Consider the following 20,464-nt stretch of genomic DNA (forward strand, 5'->3'; position numbering starts at 1 on the left):
ACTCAATCTACCATTAAAGTTATATTTAGTGTGAAGATCCTGAACACACACACATACATACAGACTTATAATGTGAGATGTAAATGTGTGAAATGAATCAGTGTGTACTCACGTCTCAGAGAGCCTCTCTCCATCTGCAGAAACACTGCAGCAAGCCAGCGTCTAAATCCACTTTAATCACACACACACACACACACACACACACACACACACACACACACACACACACACACACACACTCTCTCTCTCTCTCTCTCTCTCTCTCTCTCTCTCTGAGGTCAGGGGGCGTGGCCAGTGCAGCAGTTTTCTCCCCCTGACCTCAGACAGTAATCTGTGTCTGAGGTAACGAGCTTAACGAGAAGAGATCAGAAGTTCTTCTCCTCCTCCTCCTGACGCAGCAGCGCCACCATCAGGGTTTCTGTTAAGCGTGTTATTATTAAATATCTATTTAATAATTAAAGACGTCTTTTGAGTTTCTTTCATATTTAGTGAGTTTTCATCTTTTCTGTAAACACAGTATCATAAATCTCAACATGCGTCGCAGTCAACATTATATTTGTTCAGTTTAAAAACATTTTTCATGTAGAAAAATAAACTTTCTGCAGAACAATAAAAAGCTCACAAACTGTATTTAAAGTTGAATCTTTAATCAGGAGGCTCACTGTGATGATTAAAAACATTTATTCTACTTTTAACGGAGAATTGTCATTACAATGCTAATACCAGGTTAAAAAAAATCAGTTTTTAAACGTACAAAACCTTTAATAACATGTTAATAACAGCATTCGTTCATAAATAACCTCAGAAACATCTGATATCACAAACATATTTAATATCTTTACATTATAGAAGTAACAATAAGAAACTACCAGCAACGGTTTGTTCGGAGACGCCATCAGGAGTTTTGCTGAAAATACATTTTAAAAAGTTAAATAAAGTTTGTACAAAGTGTAAACAGTCATTTACAACAATATTCTCTCAGATTTAAAAGCAAAATTTACAAGAAAAAAACTTGGATGTTTCGGAGATTGAACAAGTAAAGCACTGTGGTACGTTCACAAAAAATATTATCATTATTATTATTATTTTACATACATTTGTGAGATTCTTCTATTGTAAATGTACAAATATAATCTCTGTATTTCAGACTTTTTCCTCTGAATATTTAGCCCCCGGTACCGTATTTTATTGTTTTACCTACAACATCTCTAGAAGTCGTGAAAGAGTTTCTCACCAGCAGAGCTCGTCCTCGTGTTTCTATCGGCAGCAGAAAGTTTCCCAGAGCGCAGATCCCACAAGCCACCGCGAACGGACTGAGAGCCAGAATCACCGACTGAGACATCAGCACCTGAAGTACACAGAGTCAGACACCTGGAAACTCACCTGACTGATTCTGTGAGGACCCTGAACTCCCCTGTCTGATTCTGTGAGAGGACCCTGAACTCACCTGTCTGTCTGATTCTGTGAGAGGACCCTGAACTCACCTGTCTGATTCTGTCAGTGGAAGCTGAACTCACCTGTCTGTCTGATTCTGTGAGAGGACCCTGAACTCACCCGTCTGTCTGATTCTGTGAGAGGACCCTGAACTCACCTGTCTGATTCTGTGAGAGGACCCTGAACTCACCTGTCTGATACTCTGAGGACCCTGATCTCACCTGAGCGATGAACGGAGCGATCATTCCTCCGATCCGACTAAAGGACGTGCAGAAGCCCATCCCAAGAGAGCGAGCCACGGTGGGGTACACCTGAGAGATGTTTTATAATATTAATATTTATTATTACCCAAGTCCTTATCAATACCCCCCCCCCCAATAAAACCAGCATAGTGTGACCATACCTCAGCGGTGTAAATATAAACCACATTAAAGTTCATGGAGACCAGAGACCGGAGCAGGAACAGCAACACCGTGAACCCAAACCTGGAGAGAAAAACAGGGTCAGAAGGTCCTCATAAACCTGCAGTCAGACTGGAGGTCTTCATAAACCTGCAGTCAGACTGGAGGTCCTCATAAACCTGCAGTCAGACTGGAGGTCCTCATAAACCTGCAGTCAGACTGGAGGTCTTCATAAACCTGCAGTCAGACTGGAGGTCCTCATAAACCTGCAGTCAGACTGGAGGTCCTCATAAACCTGCAGTCAGACGGGAGGTCCTCATAAACCTGCAGTCAGACGGGAGGTCCTCATAAACCTGCAGTCAGACGGGAGGTCCTCATAAACCTGCAGTCAGACTGGAGGTCCTCATAATCCTGCACACAGCCAGACTATAACAGCGGACAGAAGAAGTAGAGTCTGAGTTAGTTCTTACATGCTGGTGCAGATGTTGAGCAACATGAACAAAATGGCCGCCGCCAGCTGCAGCACGGTCATACTCATCTTCCGTCCCAACACGTTCAGCAGACAGATGTTTATGGGAACCACTGGAAGGACAACGTTCAGACCATCATGGAGTTAAAATGTAAAAACAGTTGACTCAATAAATAAAACTTTATAGAAATAAAATGTTGGGATTTTTCCTAAATACTCAGGAAGTTCTACAGAATTTGGTTGGTGGCTGATTCTGCTGGCGGAATTTAATCTCTGTGTTTCTAGGGTTAGGGTTAGAAAGAAAGAAACTTTTTTAAAATGATAATGTAAATTTGAAAGTGGAATTCCAAAATAGCATTATAATTTCCCCCACTTTACAGAAGGTTAAGTATTTAAAATAAATGTTTAAAAGAATATCTTTATGTCCGCAACCTCTCAACAGTTTTTTTTTTATCTTTCTTTCTGTTTTTGGAAGTGATTGCTTGTTTATTAATTAGTTTGTTTTATGCTTGCATAAATGGAAAATAAGACTACAATGTTTTCAAATTGGATTTAACATTTGAGAATTATCCACTGTACAACTGGGTACGGCATTTAAATGAAAACATTTTTACTTTAACATGGTCATACGAGTATGTAAAGATGCAAATTGCATTTTCATTTGTAATCAAAAAACAAATACATATGTGAAAAATGATGATCCTATTGCGAAATAACATTATCACTTTAATTAAGTCCCCTCTGGGCTTCCATACTGCAGTGTGTGTGCAGACTGTTGAAGCTGTAAATCGTCATTAACCTCTCGAGGACTTACATGCGACCTCGCCCAGGCAGCTGATGAGCAGCGTCTGGTAGTCGTTGAGTTTGAAGGGGATGCAGTAACACAAACCGCTCTCTTGGTGGTGTTTGATCTGATGGTCTCGGTCTGGGTCCGTCACACACAACAAGTTCTTCTCCAGCAGCTCCGAGCTGCTCAGCACCGAGCCGTAGTACGTAAAGGATGCCACAAACCTGAAGGACGAAACACAGCAGAAACTATTCCACTGAAACCGTATTGATCAAAATAAAGGTTTTTACTTAAAGAAGCTACAATGAGATATCATTTTGTGTTTGTTTGGCGCCCCTGTGGACAGAAGCAGTATTGTTTTGAAAAGCCATATTTCTGTAACTTTATAAATTCAGTAAAAAAACATGGGTCCTCGTGGATTAGAAAATTAATCATGAATGCTTTACTGTCTTCTCTTCCCTGCTGTTGTCAAATAAAGCCACACATAATAATACAAATAAACAACAATAATAATAACAATAGTAGTAATAATAATAAAGTCGTACCAGGAGTACCACAGCAGTAGAGATGTCCTCCTGAACGCTGAACTGAGCAGAATCCTCCAGCTGCCTCTTTCTTTCTATAAATACATTATACTGTTTTATTATATTTACTATACTATAACTATATATATATATATATATATATATATATATATATATATATATATTATATATATATATATATATATAAACTTTTGTGAAAGTTAGAATATATTTTTTAAAGTTTCTAAATTGTGTGCACACATTAGTTTCTTGTTCCCAAAAGTTAATATCTTGTGATATCTTGAGATACAAATTTAAAATCTAATGTTTTGCGTTGTCTCGGACTGAATCTGTAGTTTTGTCATGAATAACGTCCGCAGGGCGTCTGGTCGGATCACAGATGTAGAAAACACAGAAACTCTGAAAGGATAGAAAACATTCAGGAGGAGTTTGTGAAACCTGCAGACAGCAAGTTGAAGAAGTCTTGACTCCGCAGGTTTAATGTTTGTGTGTTCGGCGTGAGACGCCGAGTCGTCGAGTTAGCACCATGTGGCTCTGTATGCGGGGCCAAGTCCCTCAGCGTGACTGACAGGTGCGAGGTCCAATCAGAAAGAGTCCTGGTCCGTGAGGATGTGTTGGCACTGAGTCCGTTCAGCAGAGCAATCACAGATAAAATATTTTTTATATATTATGTTTTCTATTCAACACCATATCCACTTTCATTTATGCATTGTTTACTGTAACCATCGGCTTTTAGATTAAAAAATATATTTTGCAAATGCAAAACAAAAAAACATGATGTTTCATATGAAGTCTTTTTTTCTACTGTGTTTGGATTAATGATGGTTTTATGGCACATTAATCACTCTTTCCTCACCTTAACTTGATGGGGAGCAACTCCTTAGTTTTAAACATCTTTTTGCAGCATGCTGAACATCAACTGGAACATCACGAGAAGCTTCAAACTTATTCAAACATGCCGAAGAAGAGCAGAGACGAACAAACCCTCTCGTACCAAAACCAGAGTTTACGAGCCACAGACTTCTTCACAACACGACAGAGAAAACAGCCCACCAGTCATTCATCTGCACAGCCAGCACGGGAAGGAACATCTGAACCAAAATGTCTGAAATGTAGTTCGGAATGGGACGATTCCCCCAAATCTACAATTCAAGTCTGTTGTTTTCTGCAGACTTCACTCAGAAGTCTTAGCTCCTAACGAAATGGATGTAAAGATATAAAAGCAGCCCGGTCTCCTAAAAATGATGTTCCCATACAAAGAAACTGCATTTTCAATTACATTTTGAAAGGAACATTTGTTTTTGACAAATCACACATACGGCAGTGTGTGGTTCCCGGTGAGCTACGCTGTGCGGTTTTTTTTCTTCAGACACGTGCAAGGTGGGATGTCATGATACCAGAAAGTTAGTAGTCGATACCAACATCTGTAAAATTCCACGATTCTCGATGCCACGGTAAAAACAAACACTAACTCCATGAACTCCAACATCCTTTTTTTACTTCAGACTTCTGTCAGGAGGTTAAACGTGCTGCGTCCTAAACACATTTTTTATCGTCCCCGGGATGCCGTTAGTCTCAGGCCCTGCGGTACCTGTAGTTTTCTAGAAAACAAGTACCGTCCTGTTTCAGAATTCATCTACTTGGTACCAAAGTATCGGTTCTTGTGACTGGGAGAATCGCCAATCCTGCTTTTTATTTCGATGATCGAAATCAAAAGTGATGGACTTTCAATTTAGAATCAAAATTGAGAAACCCCTAATTAGTGGTAAGAATCAGTTTTTTCATGTGCAATAAATATTAGAGCCTCCAGGGGTGCTGACATGTAGCTTTCAGCTTTAGTTCCTGGTTGTGATGAATGGCTGGTTTTCCATCTCTGCCCACGTACAAAAACGTTTTTCACTCACCTGCCACGTTATACTCAACTATAGGGTTCTGCTCACAAACTGATGGATGCAACAAATCAGCAATGAGAAAACTTGATATCAAAGCGATGCATTAGCGCAATTTTTTTTCCGTTGCCACTGATACATGAACACAGGAGCGAGCAGCTACGCTAAGCAACGTCTCCACAGAGAAACAAGCGCCGACTCAAAATCTACAGCGAGCTCAAACACAAGAGGAATACAACCATAGAACAGTAGTTTGGTCTTTTTTTGATCAAAATAAAATATTTAAAGTATACTTTCATATATAAGCAATACAAAATAAGTAACATCTCAATACTTCAATAATACCTCTGACATTAATATTGTGCTCATTGGGATTCTCTTTACAGATATTCATATTTACTCTTATAGATATATACTTTTTTTTTTTTTTTTCCTGTTTTGCGTTCCCTTACTGTAGGAACTGTACTTCACCTCCAGCTGTCGACAGTGCAAAGACCTCATGGATATGGTTTATGAACGGAGACCTGATCCCCGTGGCTGATGGGAGTGTGGAAGGCAATAAGTGGTCAATGAGGACGGATGGTATGAGGCTGACGGCTAGCACCACAGAAGGTCCAGAGGGAGGGTCCACTGCAGAACTTCAGGAGGGACAACCAGCTTAGAACTTCAGGAGGGACGATCCACTGCAGAACTTTAAGAAGGATGATCCACTGCAGAACTTCAGGAGAGACAACCACTGCAGAACTTCAGGAGGGATGATCCACTGCAGAACTTCAGGAGGGACGATCCACTGCAGAACTTCAGGAGGGATGATCCACTGCAGAACTTCAGGAGGGATGATTCACTGCAGAACTTCAGGAGAGATAACCACTGCAGAACTTCAAGTAGCACGATCCACTCTGGAAGGTCAGGAGGGACCATTCCTTTCAGATGTTTAGGAAGGATGTTCTTCTGGGACAATCTGCTTCAGATCTCAAATCTGCTCAGGGGGAACTTAAGGAGGGACCATTCTCTTGATAGCAACCATCTCCTTTGGAAGGACAATCCCCTCCAGAGGGTCGGGAGAGATGATCTGCTCTAGATCCAATTTAGGAATGACTTGCTGCTCCAGAAGTTCAAAAAGTATGATCCACTCCAGTAATTCAGGAAGGATGTTTATCAAATAATCGACTCCAGGGAAGCACTTCAATGGAAACTCCCGTCTGATGAAACACTGAGCTGAAGGATGACGGACGGACCGACAGACGGGACCCTGTAAAATACCGGAGGTCTTACAGACACTGTCTTTTTTTTCAGACATGGATTGTGATCCAGAATCATTTTGTGTTTAGCGGCACAGATGTAGATTAGCTCAAGAGAGTCCAGAGTGCGGATCAGTTAATTTCATGGTTGTAATCCAGTCTTTACAGGCTCTTAAAAACAATAATGATTAAAACCAGTTGAGTCCTGATTCACCAGTCTAAGGGTAGCTGGTTATTGCAGCCTGTTTCTGGGCCAGACGTCGCAGTTCCTCCCTGATTGCCTTTATTAGGGAGGCGGAGGTGTGGGCGGAGGGCGAAGCGTCCTCTGGCGGGTACTCTGGAGTAGGTGAGGTCAGGAGGAGAGGCGGAGCCGACGGATCCCGCAATGCGGAGCTGGGCATCTGGAAAACAGACGAAGAGGAGAACTCAGGAAATGACAGCACCTGTAGGGAGAAGAAGGGAAAGAGGGTGAGACCAGAAAATAATTCTGTATAAAACACATGTACACAAAATGTAAAGAAATTGATCAATCAATAAATCAAACACATTTTATTTGTATAGCTCTATATCACAAATTACAAATTTGCCTTGAGAGGGTTTACAGACTGTAGTCTAAACGAAAACTAAAAATGCACCAAAACTGAGGCAAACATGACTGGACTCCACTTTCCTTCATGTGCTCTCATTCTCATTATGTTCCCATGGCTGCTGGGTCAGTGCAACACCTAGTGGTAAATTCAGTATGGCGTCCGGTTTGCTGTTTGGCTTAATACCAAATCGGTTTGAACATTTTTATACCGACCAAACATAAGTCTAGACTGGCCTGGTCTGAACATTTTTGGTTAGTACTGGTCAGGAAAGGACCGGTGTGGACTGGATGTTTTGATTTACTCACACTCTCTCTGCTGGCTCTGGGTCTGCTCAGGTCCTGGTCCGAGTGCTGCTGGTTCCAGCTGGAGCCGGTGGGTCCCGACATGCTGCGACCCACCCCGGGGTACGCACTGATCTGACTGGACAAACCCACCTGGGTCAGGTGGTGGAGCTGTGCACCTGGAGGTCAACAAATGTAACACATTTAAGCCCCGATCTGCACCTGAAAACAATCACAATAAAAACTACTGATATCACAAATATGGTGATTCGTGTTTTAAAATTAGAACCTGTAATGGTGCCTCTGCTCTTTTCTCCGCTGTATCGTTAGTCTCTTCCTCCAACATTTTTCAAATGCTTATACTTTGTAATTTCCTGTAATTCATCACATGAGCTACAAAAGACATTGGCTTATTGCCCCCCCGATGCCGTGCATCAAAACCCAACTAATCGATAATGGAATTTGTTGCACACTATTTTTTATATTAGATATTAATGCATTCTTTTGTTGAAGCTCTAATGTAGGATCAACAGCAATGTCCACAGTACATCCAGAGGATTTTACCTGTGCTGCCCCCTACAGGTCGTGGTCTGGACGAGGAAGGGGGGTCATCGTACTGCCCCCTGCTGGAGTAAACAGACTCTTGCAGCTGCTCTCCAGTAGAAACATACCCTCCTGAGCTCAGGCCCTGCCTGATGACATACAGATAATCAGTACTGGTTCAGTTCCAGCCGACAGACCTGCACCTGGTTCTAAGTTTTAAGTGTTCTGACACTGACCTCTGCAGCAGGCCCTGCATTGACGTGGGAGACATTCCCAGCTCTGCATATCTCTGCAGGAAGACAAGAAGGAGAAAATTAAAACTGAACATGGAGTCATGAGACACTGAAAGTGGCCTCAGCTGCAGGACGACACACTCACAGCAGAGAAGGGGCTGTAAGCGGGGGCAGCTGGGTAAGAGCCCCACTGCCTGCCTGGGGGGCGAGGCTGGGGGGAGGGGCTGGGCAGGGCAGGGCTTACCCCGCTCACCCCGGCGCTGCCCTGCGAGGATGGCGACACCAGGGCGAAGGCGTCGTCCAGAAGGGAGTGCATCTGCTGCCGCGCCTCCTCGATGGAGGGCTGGGGGGGCATGTAGGGAGGTGGGGGTGGTGCGGAGTCAAACACCTCGTCGGTGGGGGAGGGGCTGCCGTGGTCCGGGGGCAGGTCAGGGTCAGACTGTGGAAGAGAGGAAAGAGAGAGTAGGTGTTCCACAGGGATCATTATTAGGTCCTCTGCTATTTACAATAATGACAATAATTGCTAATAACAATAATGATGATAATAATAAAATAAAAACAGAGCAGGTGTTCGTTATTAAGGGTGTTTCACAAGGATTAATACTGGGTCCAATGTTATTTACATTGCCTCCGTAATATTAAGTCTGGATCCCTTGATACATATTTTGTTCGTAATTTCAGACAACCTTTGACTGAATCCAATAAAATCCCAAACCTTCTATTAAATAAAATGCTTCCAGTAGATTCAGAGTAGCAGCTGTTAGCGCTGCTTAAACACACTGACTTTGAATAAACTCACCATGTAGGCCACGTTGTTGAATCCTGGGTATTTCCTGTAGGTGGCGCTGTGGTCGGTGAGCAGCCGGTCTCTGTCTGTATCAGGAAGACTTCCAGGTCCTGGCTGAGACCGTCGGCCCCGAGGAGAGCGCCTCCCTCTGGAAGGACAAGCACACAGACAGACCCAGAGAGAAAATGTTTCATCTTCATCTGTTCATCAAATAAAGTAAAAAAAGGCCAAAAAAAGAATCTTGTAAAACGAAAATGTATTTAATGTTAAGTCTTCTCAGATATTAATATATTATTAAATGAGTAAGTCTTTAGACAATAGTTTTTCCTTTTCAGTGCACAGTTTATAAATTAATATAGAATATAATAAAAAGAAACACTATGAGTTGAGTTAATTGAGGGTTTCTGCAGTCTGACCTCCTCCTGGAGTCGGTAGGCGTGGGGGGTGAGTGAGCGTCGGCCTGCAGGATGCAGTCCATGTGGTCGTGGGCGGAGCTATAGAGCCGCTGCGCCACCTCGCTCTGCACCGGCCCTTCTCCGAATGCGTCCATGATGTCGTCCATGGAGGGAAACTCACACTGACCCCGCCTCTTGGCGCGCTGCCGAAGTTTGTTCCTGTGATGCTCGATCTCAGACTTGTGTCTCAGCGCCACCTGCAGGAGCACGGGGGAACACAGGGGGGCCGACGGTGTCATAGCAGTTTTAAATGTCTCCATGGCGAGCGGTAAGGACGCAATTGTTTTTGCGATGGTCTCACCTCTGTGCTGACCTTCTCGGTGAGGGTGGGGCTCAGATGGGACGGGCCGTGTGGCTGTGGCGGGCTCGGGCGCGGCTGCATGGCGATCAGTTGCACCTTGTTGGCCTGGCGACGCGTGCCGTCAGATGAGCCACGAGACAGACGGTCGACGTGGTCGAAGATGGAGGACGAGGAGAGAAGCTCGTCTGGACCACTGCCTGATGGAGCAACATGAGCATTAATACAGTAATACAACATATAAGGTATATACAAATAAGGGTTAGGGTTAGCCCTAACCCTAACCCTAACCCTATCCAAAAGATCTTAGTAAAATGTGAAATGTAAAACATATCTAACAAATATCCAAATAAAGTATAAAAGTTATTAGGGAAATATATGAAAAATATACCCGAAAAATATACCCGAAAAATATCCGAAGAATATCCACAAATATTAGTATAATATGTGACCATTTTATATATAAATATATATATACAGTATATATATATTTATATACATATATACTGTATATATATATATACCTGCATAATACAATATATAAACGTACCCATCTTGTTCCTCCCTGCAGTCCAGAAACATTAAAAAGAAAAAACAGATGAAGTTTAATAAAACACACACACACACACACACACACACACACACACACACACACACACACACACACACACACACACAGTGTCTCTGACCATTCTTAGGCGTCTTCCTGTGCTGCTTCCCCTCGCTGGGCATGGCCACGGGTCGTGTGCTTTCTTCTGCAGATTCTCTACCGCTCGATTGGTCGCTGCCTAAAGAGTCTCCGTCTGACGGGCTGAGCCTGACGAGAGTTCATGTCATTTCATTTTCCACCAAGAAATCAATAAGTTTTCAAAAACAAAAACAATTTTGTAATTCAACAATATTTCAAATTAACATAGCCTTGTAGCATAGCATTCTATGTTATGAAAATCAGGAAAAAATGTGGACATTTTCCGAATATATAAGGGCCCCGTAACAAAGTAATTTCAAAAAATGTCACCCCACATTTATTGCCCCAGAAGGGAAGTTTTAATATTTCTGGGCAGTGATAAATAAAGCTATAGGTGGGGGGTGTGATAGAAACCTGGCCAATCTGCTCTGCACTATAATGTACATTTTTGTATTGATACTATAAATAAAATAAATACAAACATTTTATAAGATTTAAAAGATTTTTTTTTTCATAAATTAAAACTGTGCAGCGAGTCACTAACCCTAAGAACAGTTTTAAAACTCTTTGAAATAAAAATCAGGAAAACCTTTGGACATTTGAGACCGTTAAGTGTTTTTTACAGATCACAGAGGAAGTGTAAACTTGTGTCTGACCTGCCCCTGCGGCGGCTGGACCGTGCCACCTTGGTGGATGAGCCTTTAGATTTGGGGGTGTTGAGGTCCCCGACGTCGGAGGGCGTGGCCTCCTTTGCGGGCGCGGGCAGCGGGCCGGGCTCCTGGATCACCATGATGTCGTCTTTGCTGTGCTGACCGAGGTGCAGCTTTGCAAAGTCGAAGCCTTTCACGCTGGGAGCCTGAAGCTAAGAGAGGACACCATCAGTGTTAATGAGCGTGACAGGAAGAAGTAACTCTGACTTCCTGTTGACATCTGACCTTCTGCCTCTGCTGGATGGTATTGATGGCGTCTGGCTGGAACTCGAGCTTCTCGGAGCCGCACAGCTTCCAGTAGAGGATGATGATGATGAAGACCGCCAGCAGCACCGGGACCACCACGCCCACAATCAGCCAGATACTGCTGCTCTGGGTCTCCGCCGGGGAGATGGAGAGCGTCTCCACAGCTGGAGGGACGGGGGCAGGGGAGAGATGGGTGAGAAAGAGGTGAGACAGGTCAGATACAAGTGAGACAGGTCAGATACAGGTGTGAGACAGGTGAGGGACAGGTGAGACAGATCAGATACAGGTGAGACAGGTGAGACAGGTAAGACAGGTGAGACAGGACTCACGTTGGGCAATGGGTTTCTGGACTCGGTGTCCGAGGACGATGGCTGCTCTCTGCAGGTCCAGTCGGTTCAGGGTGAGCGCCGTGGCCTCGGCTGGAAGCCGCTGTCCACCTGGACCCTCCACAAAATAAAAGACCTCCAGGGGGCGCTCCGGGCCTGACAGCCGCGCCACCCGCACCACCTGGCACATGTCGGGTTAAAGTTCCGAAGGAAGTCAGCAGGAAAGAGAAGAGACAAAACGAAGCTCAGAAACACTCAACAGGTGAGTGGATGATGTGAAACTCAGCAGTTCCAAACGTTACTGTCAGGACACAATAATACACCTTTAGTGTTTGTACCTGAGGGACCTTTTGGAAATCTTTGGGAAGAAGAAAATTGGATTTTTTTTGGGAATTAAGAAAAAAACATTTATGAATATTTTTAGAAAGTGAGGACAATTCCGGATATCACATACCTGTACAATATATATATATACCTGTATAATGCGTATATACCTGTACAATGCCCATATACCTGTGTAATGCGTATATACCTGTACAATGCGTATATACCTGTATAATGCGTATATACCTGTACAATGCATATATACCTGTATAATGCGTATATACCTGTACAATGCGTATATACCTGTATAATGCGTATATACCTGTACAATGCATATATACCTGTATAATGCGTATATACCTGTACAATGCGTATATACCTGTATATTGCACATGTACCTGCAGACTGTTGTTTCCCACGGCTGTAGCTCTCCTCCAGCGCCTCCTGCTGGGTGTCTGCAGTCCCTCCTCCAGCAGCAGAGCCAGACGTCTCTCCAGACGAGCTTTAAAACTTTTCTCAGCCACCGTCAGCTCCTGAACGCCCAACAGCACTGAAACACACACATTTCAGAATACTTCAGATATCTGTCTCAGCTTTCTAAATGCATCACAAGTTAAAGAGCTCAACCCGACAAACCCAAACTACCTGCAGGCTTTCAGACTCACCTGTACGGACCCAGGTGGAGCGCAGGTGGTGGGACGTGTTCAGCTCAGGGTAATGGAAAGCTGTCAACACATTTGGCATATTTAATGAACATGTTGCCTAAACCTGGATATTATTACGTATGTGGGTATAAACTCTGTGTGTGAGTGTGTGTGTGTCATACGTTCTGCGATCTGCAGGGCAGGAAATCCGATGTAGAAGCTGAACTCGACCAGGCTGAGCTTCCTCAGGTGTTTGCTGACCTCTGACCCCAGCAGGTAGCCTCGCCCGTCTCGCACTGCAAAGGTGATGTCAACGGAAACCTTCGCTGGTGCCACCACCACTGTCACCGGCCCGGTCACAGTCGTGGTGATGTTCAACAGCTGGAGTAGACACAGATTACATTTGTATTTTGAACATGTTAAGTCAGAAAACGAAAGAATACCCCGCAGACATGAACACACTCACCTGTACGGTGACGTTTCCCGCCTCATGTGTTCGTCTCCGTGTCTCTGCGTACGCCATCGTCAGACCTCTCTCGACCCGCTGGCTGAAGTTGCAGACTCGTACGTCTACGTGTGTGGGAACAAACTGAAGTACCGAGTGGATCTGGTACCGGAGGTCCGGCACGGTGTAGAGCGGCGACACGGAGGGAACAGGGCTGGAGCTGCGCGGCAGCTGGCGGAGGGCATTGATGACGGACATGGTGGTGAAGATCAGCGGTCCAGACACGACCCGGAAGGCAAAACTGGACGGTGTTCTGAGGAACTGACGGAGCAGCAGAGAGGAGACGGACACCAACCAAGGTGAGTTCAGTAAGGCTCAGTACCACAAGGGAGAACTGTCAACTAAAAACATTACTTCGACCATTTGAATGAGGTTTCCGTTGAAATTGGACCGAAGTCCTGGAAGATGTCGATGTCACGGACAAATGATTAAAAACAATTGATAGGTGGCTTTAAAGAAGAATTTACAATGTGGCAAAACTACGCTTCCACTATAATCAATGAAACCTGCGACACCAGGCATGAGAAAAGCAAGTATGGGTCATAAAGTGTCTATACTGTTTTAATTAATTGGCAGTTTTGCCAGTAGCAGCTGGTGGTTGCTAACTTTATCCCTTACATGCCGTACTGAAGTCTGTAGATTTAAAAATTACACCAACTACACAACGCTGTGCTAGGTCCTAAAACTCAAGAAACTATCCCAAACATTCCCAAAGGCACTCCAAGTTGAACTAGTAAAAAGAGACCTTTGCAGCACATCTGCTCGCTACGCATTAAGTCTTCAATGTAGTCAAAGCGGACATTATGCCCGGAGAGATTTAATATCGGATAAACCCTGGACATGACACACTGTTACCTAAACATACCTGTAACATAAAGTAAACTAGAGTAAAGTCCAGTAAAGTAAGCTTGAATACCTGGAGCTCCACGGAGCGGTTGAACTCTCTCTTCAGAAGATCTCTGACTGCAGTGAAGCCTGCTGATGAACCTTTGGAGCTGACTGCAGGAGATAAACAACACAGATCAGCTGACTGAACCCTTTATAAACGACACAAATAATAAATACTCACATGCGAATATTAGATGTCTATAGGGCTTTTATTGTGAAAGAAGGAACTGAAAAAAGGAGCTGCTTCTGTGTGGAAGTCATGACAACAACAACAGTTCCCAAAAATATATTGACATGTGAATTAAAGGAAGAAAAAAACTCCCCGGTGTCAAGGCCTTTGTGGTGTATCAGCAGAACTTGGCGTTCCTGTTACATGATATACTCACCGACTCGGACCAGGTACATCTCCGGCTTGGTGATGTTGCATAGGTACTGTCTAGCAGGCGGGGTCACTCTGGCCGTGGTGAGGGGAGGCGCTCTGGTCAGGCTGATGGCTGTGTTCTGGGTGGTGGTGATGGCGGTGGTTGTGGTTGTTGCCCTGGTAGTGCTGGTGGTGGTGGGCGGGGGAGCCTTCACTGGCTTCTCTGTGACTGCTGGAAGCCTTTCCGGTCTGTCGGGGCGGGTGGGTGGCCCCAGCGGGGGAGGGGGAGGCACCCGGCCGGTGATGTTGGAAGGGGGTTGAGGAGGAGGGTGTCTGCCCAGGGTTGGGGCTTCATCTTTAGGTTTTGGAGCAGCAGAAGAAACGATTTTGACGGTGGCTGATGGCAGAGGTGGCTTCTCCTTACCTGTGAGTGTAGGTGAGAGGGTGAGCAGAGAGGTGGGCCGCTCTGGGGGATGCTTGGACTCCCATCCTGGAGGAGAACCGGAGCTTGGGGACGGGGTTGTAGGAGGGCGTTGGGTTTGGGTTGTTGTGGGGGTGATGGGGGGTTTGGAGTCAGTCCGGTTGACCCGGTCCTGGTCTCTACCCCTTCCCCTCTGTCCCTCTCTCTCCCTCTCTCTCTCCCTCTCTCTCTCCCTCTCCTTCTCTCTCTCCTGGGCCAGCATGTTTGTGTAGTACTCCATGCTGTTCATGTCCGGCAGGAGCAGCTCTGTCGGCTCCAGAGGCATCAGATCCTCCAGGTCGTAGTCCTCGTCCCAGGTGGGGAAGATGTCGGGATGGGTGGGCCGAGTGTGCAGGGTGATGCTGGGGGTGGAGGAGGAGGGTGAGAGAGGTAAGCGGGAGGAGATGGGTACGGTGGGACGGGCGGGAAAGGCAGTGTCGTAAGAGACCCAGTCCCCGCCGTCGTCCTCGTCGTAGGGGTGGTTGGGCAGCGGCGTGGCGAGCGTCAGCTCCTCGCCATCAGGTACCATGAAGGACAGAGTCTCCAGGTAGTCTCCGGAGCCCCAGGCCTCCTCCAGGGAAGGGCCGTGCTCCCAGGGGGGAGGAGGGGTGAATGTGGGCTGGGCATGTGGGGGCAGGGGCGGGAGGAGGCTGGGGGACAGTAGGTCTGGCGGTCTCAGCAGGAGGTGGATCCCCTGAGCACCAGAGTCTGAGTCCTCCGCCGAGCCTGCACCACCGTGGTAACCAGAGTCTGAGAGCGGGCTGGGGGCCAGGGGTCTGGGAGGGGAGGAGGGGGATGAAGGAAGAGATGGAGACTCTGCTGTCCTTTTGAAGTCCAGCACACCTGTGAGACAAAGAGAGGGATTACACATATATATGTATATATATGTGTATATGTATGTATATACATATACATTTATACACAAACATATATACATATATATGAAACTATATATATATATATATATATATGTATATATGTATATATAGTTACATCAATTCACACACAGCGACCTCTTTCTTTTTTCTCTGCAGTCTATTTGTCTTTGTGACGCAAACACACACACACACACACACACACACACACACACACACACACACACACACACACACACACACACACACACACACACACATACACACAGCCTTGACTGCTGGCCTTGTTGCCGTGGTGACGCAGTGCTTTGCGGCAGCATCACGTGCCGAGCAGAGACGAGGCCTTGGTATTCAGGAGGAGACGCCTCAAATACTGGGGGTGTAGGTAGGTAGGTAGGTAGGTAAGTAGGTAGGTAGATAGGTAAGTAGGTAGGCAGATAGGTAAGTAGGTAGGCAGATAGATAGGTAGGTAGTCAAGTAGGTAGGTAGGTAGATAGGTAAGTAGGTAGGCAGATAGGTAAGTAGGTAGGCAGATAGGTAAGTAGGTAGGCAGATAGATAGGTAGGTAGTCAAGTAGGTAGGTAGGCAGATAGGTAAGTAGGTAGGCAGATAGGTAAGTAGGTAGGCAGATAGATAGGTAGGTAGGTAAGTAGGTAGGTAAGTAGGTAGGCAGATAGGTAAGTAGGTAGGCAGATAGATAGGTAGGTAGGTAAGTAGGTAGGTAAGTAGGTAGGTAGATAGGTAAGTAGGTAGGCAGATAGGTAAGTAGGTAGGCAGATAGATAGGTAGGTAGTCAAGTAGGTAGGTAGGTAGATAGGTAAGTAGGTAGGCAGATAGATAGGTAGGTAGTCAAGTAGGTAGGTAGGTAGATAGGTATGTACAGTTGTGGTCAAAAGTTTACATACACTTGTAAAGAACATGTCATGGCAGTCTTGAGTTTCCAATCATTTCTAAAACTCTTATTTTTCTGTGATAGACTTCTGTTACAAAAAAGATTTTTGGAGTTTGGTTATTTATGAATTTATTATGAGTCTACTGAAAATGTGACCAAATCAGCTGGGTCAAAATATACATACAGCAACATGAATTATTAATTTTGGTAATGTAGAAAGTTGTGTCAATCAAATCAGCTTTGTGGCATGGCCTCTTAACTTCTTGTGAGTGATTATGATTGACTACAGCTGGTGACCCCATTTAAATAGGGCTCCTTTGATACAATCATTAGACTCAGCCACAAACGCTACAATAGGGAAGTCAATGGAGCTCAGCACGGATCTGAAAAAGTGGATCATTGACTTGAAAAAGTCAGGAAAGTCACGTGGAGCCATTTCAAAAGAGCTACAGGTCCCAAGATCAACTGTGCAAACAGTTGTTTGATAGTATAAAGTGCATGGCACAGTTGTGTCACCTCCATGATCAGGAAGAAAATGCAAGCTATCACCTGCTGCTGAGAGAAAATTGGTCAGGATGGTCAAGATTCAACTGAGAACCACCAAAAAGCAGATCTGCAATGAACTAGAAGCTGGTGGAACACAGGTGTGAGTGTCCACAGTCAAGCGTGTTTTACATCGGCATGGTCTGAGAGGCTGCCATGCAAGAAGCTTTTTGGCCACAATGACCAGAAATATGTTTGGTGGAGAGAAGGTGAGGCCTTTAACCCCAAGAACACCATGCCTACCGTCAAGCATGGTGGTGGTAGTATTATGCTCTGGGCCTGTTTTGCTGCCAATGTTACTGGTGCTTTACAGGAAGTAAATGGAATAATGAAGAAGGAGGATTACCTCCAAATTCTTCAGGAGAACCTAAAATCATTAGCCAGAAGGTTGGGTCTTGGCTGCAGGGTGTTCCAACAGGACAATGACCCCAAACACGCATCAAAAGTGGTAAAGGAAGTTTAAATCAAGCTAGAATGAAGGTTTTAGAATGGCCTTCACAAAGTCCTGACTTAAACCCATCGAGAACATGTGGACAGTGCTGAAGAAACAAGTCCATGTCAGAAAGTCAACACATTTAGCTGAACTGCACCGATTTTGTCAAGAGGAGTGGTCAAAGATTCAACCAGAAGCTTGTGGATGGCTACCGAAAGCGCATAATTGAGGTGAAAATGGCCAAGGGACATATAACCAAATATTAGCATTGCTGTATGTATATTTTTGACCCAGCTGATTTGGTCACATGTTCAGTAGACCCATAATAAATTCATAAAATAACCAAACTTCAAAAATCTTTTTTGTGACAGAGAAGTATGTACTCCAATCAGTCTATCACAGAAAAATAAGAGTTTTAGATATTAGTGGAAACTCAAGACTGCCATGACATACATGTTCTTTACAAGTGTATGTAAACGTTTGACCACAACTGTAGGTAGATAGGCAGGTAGGTAGGTAGGTAGGCAGGTAGGTAGGCAGGTAGTTAGATAGGCAGGTAGGTAGGTCGGTAATAAAGTAATAAAATAAAATGTAAAGCTTAAAGTAAAAACCTGTTGATATCAAATCTTTAATAAAGTTTAAAGTAAAATCAATCAATCAATCAAAACTTTATTGTCATTTCAAGCTATACACAATGTACAATTCAAATTCAATTTTGTTGTAATCGGTGTACTGTCCCTTTAAGAATCACAATTTTACCTGTAGCAGGTGAGCTTGAAGTCACCATGGACACCAGTGTGCCGGCCACCAGCAGGATCACGGCGACGGTGCGTCTGCAGGTTCTGGGCTCCATCCTCGAGCCGGGGCCCGGCGGGTTCTTAGGGTCCATCGTCCTCAAAGGGCTGCAGGTCTGATCCCGCAGCACAGAGCCGAGGGCCCGTCAGGAGGACCTGCAGAACAAACATTTAAACACCTGGGAGAAACTGGGACGGACATTTTTACACTATTTTTCAACATTTTGTAGAACAAACCATAATAAAAAAATTAATCATTAGTTGGAACCATAATTTTAAAAGTTAATTAAAAAAATGTCAGTCATGTCAAATACTTATCGGACTGCTTTAATAAATTAAAGCAGAAAAAGAAATGTAAACATGAGTTTGATAATCCACATTTTATATTCAATATTTCTATTTTTCATAAACTGATGACGAACACGTTCAGAAGTTTTCATGTAGAATTACAGAACAAAACTTTAAAAAGTTGTTTTAAAATAATTGTATTAAATATCATATATATCACGTGTATTATTGTTTTATAATGCTCATCATAACCTCGGCTACGACTTCAAAGCACTTTAGACCTGATTACTGATCCTTAAATCACGGGGTGAAACTCAGAAAAATCGTTGCGTTTCTCACTGCGTAATATTCATGTTCTGCAAAAACATAAGAAAATATATTGACGTGAGAATTAATCACCAGAAAAAACACCCGGTGTCTAATGACCGACTCTGAGAAACTCACATGAACATTTTTATGTTTTATAGATGAAAAGTTTGGTAAAATAATCAGATCTATCAGTTTTATCTGCAGGTGGTTAAACAGAATGAATGCTGCCTGCAGGTACTTTTACAGTTTCTACCAACAGTCACACTTATTAGGCCTATATATTAGCATATATTATTTATATTTAAATAATTGCATTTTTAGTATTTCCTCATGTAGGCCTATTAATAGTTAATGTGTTCGGGCCCTGTTCAGCTTTGTTCCGGCCCTGCTCTGTTACCAGGCCGCTCACACACACTGACCCCATTATCGGACAGACATCCCCCGGTCTGTCTCACATCCCCCGGCCTGTCTCACATCCCCGCCTCTCCTCCCCGCACACACCGGGCATCACAGCCGCTTTCCCTGCTCATAGGCACCGTGCAGCCGGTCAGCGCTGCAGAACATCCGGGCCCTAAGAACCGGGTTTAACGCGTTAACGCTGATGATAAACCGTAAGTGATGCTGAGCCGCCTCCCTTCTCTCTGCCCGCTGTCCATGCCGCTAAAACACGCCGAGCGCCCCCCCCCCCCCCCCACACACACACACACACACCTCATTAAAACACGTGCTGTTCATTGAGAAGAATCCGAGTCGAGCCGAGCAGTGCTATCATAATCCCAGGTTTACCCTCATCCCAGATGATCCTACCTGCCATCCTGGAGATGCTGTGGTTCCTGCGCGTCACGCCTCTCTGTCTGCCGCGCGGCGCGCTCCCTGCGCGGGGAAGGAGGAGGCGGAGAGTCCCTGCGGATGAATCACAGCTCCCTCCTCCTCAGAGTCTCTGCAGTCTGATCACCTCCACATGTCTGCTGCATCCGCTGCACGGGCTCAATAACGAGCCTTTGGTCCGGTACCGGTCCGACCAGCTCCATCTGCTGAGTGTCAGATGATCCAAATCTACAATTCAAACGACATCTTGTTTTCTGTCACATCTTATCTTCAGAGCTGAACCGGATCAGTTCTGCAGAACCAATACCCGCTCCGACTGAACCCACTGGAAATCATTCATTTAACAGTAATATGAAAATATGAAATATTTATTGATTATATTTGTGAAACATTAATA

General features: G+C 44.6%; 2 protein-coding genes across 2 annotated transcripts; both read right to left on the minus strand.

Moving 5' to 3' along the window:
• Positions 1-812: 812 nt before the first annotated feature.
• Positions 813-6,446, minus strand: svopl (SVOP-like). Its single transcript, XM_029426433.1, has 9 exons — positions 6,271-6,446; positions 5,992-6,163; positions 3,637-3,710; positions 3,119-3,315; positions 2,306-2,417; positions 1,838-1,919; positions 1,656-1,745; positions 1,235-1,348; positions 813-907 (listed from the first exon to the last, which is right to left on the minus strand). Exons 1-9 carry the CDS (start codon positions 6,444-6,446, stop codon positions 896-898), a joined length of 1,029 nt encoding a protein of 342 aa, XP_029282293.1. The 3' UTR covers positions 813-895.
• Positions 5,893-20,118, minus strand: LOC115004772 (UPF0606 protein KIAA1549). The gene is made up of 21 exons (XM_029426443.1): positions 20,047-20,118; positions 18,608-18,798; positions 14,671-15,948; positions 14,313-14,395; positions 13,358-13,657; positions 13,074-13,272; positions 12,913-12,972; positions 12,646-12,797; positions 11,927-12,104; positions 11,577-11,761; positions 11,298-11,503; positions 10,643-10,770; positions 10,504-10,518; positions 9,957-10,153; positions 9,617-9,852; positions 9,213-9,348; positions 8,559-8,852; positions 8,417-8,469; positions 8,202-8,329; positions 7,662-7,816; positions 5,893-7,209 (listed from the first exon to the last, which is right to left on the minus strand). Exons 2-21 carry the CDS (start codon positions 18,735-18,737, stop codon positions 6,985-6,987), a joined length of 4,338 nt encoding a protein of 1,445 aa, XP_029282303.1. The 5' UTR covers positions 18,738-18,798; positions 20,047-20,118; the 3' UTR covers positions 5,893-6,984.
• Between the last annotated feature and the right edge of the window lie 346 nt (positions 20,119-20,464).

The sequence above is a fragment of the Cottoperca gobio genome, unplaced genomic scaffold (assembly GCF_900634415.1).
Source record: "Cottoperca gobio unplaced genomic scaffold, fCotGob3.1 fCotGob3_184arrow_ctg1, whole genome shotgun sequence".
Classification (NCBI taxonomy): Eukaryota; Metazoa; Chordata; class Actinopteri; order Perciformes; family Bovichtidae; genus Cottoperca; species Cottoperca gobio.

Coding starts and splice junctions, on each gene's coding strand:
- svopl (XM_029426433.1), bottom strand. CDS start 6,446: ATGGTCCCTCCTGACCTTCCAGAGTGGATCGTGCTACTTGAAGTTCTG. Junction 6,164..6,270: donor AGTGGATCATCCCTCCTGAA/GTTCTGCAGTGG, acceptor TCCCTCCTGAAG/TTCTGCAGTGGACCCTCCCT. Junction 3,316..3,636: donor CTACTGCTGTGGTACTCCTG/GTACGACTTTAT, acceptor TTCGTCCTTCAG/GTTTGTGGCATCCTTTACGT.
- LOC115004772 (XM_029426443.1), bottom strand. CDS start 18,737: ATGGACCCTAAGAACCCGCCGGGCCCCGGCTCGAGGATGGAGCCCAGA. Junction 8,853..9,212: donor TCAACAACGTGGCCTACATG/GTGAGTTTATTC, acceptor TCTCTTCCACAG/TCTGACCCTGACCTGCCCCC. Junction 7,817..8,201: donor ACCTGTAGGGGGCAGCACAG/GTAAAATCCTCT, acceptor GTTGACCTCCAG/GTGCACAGCTCCACCACCTG.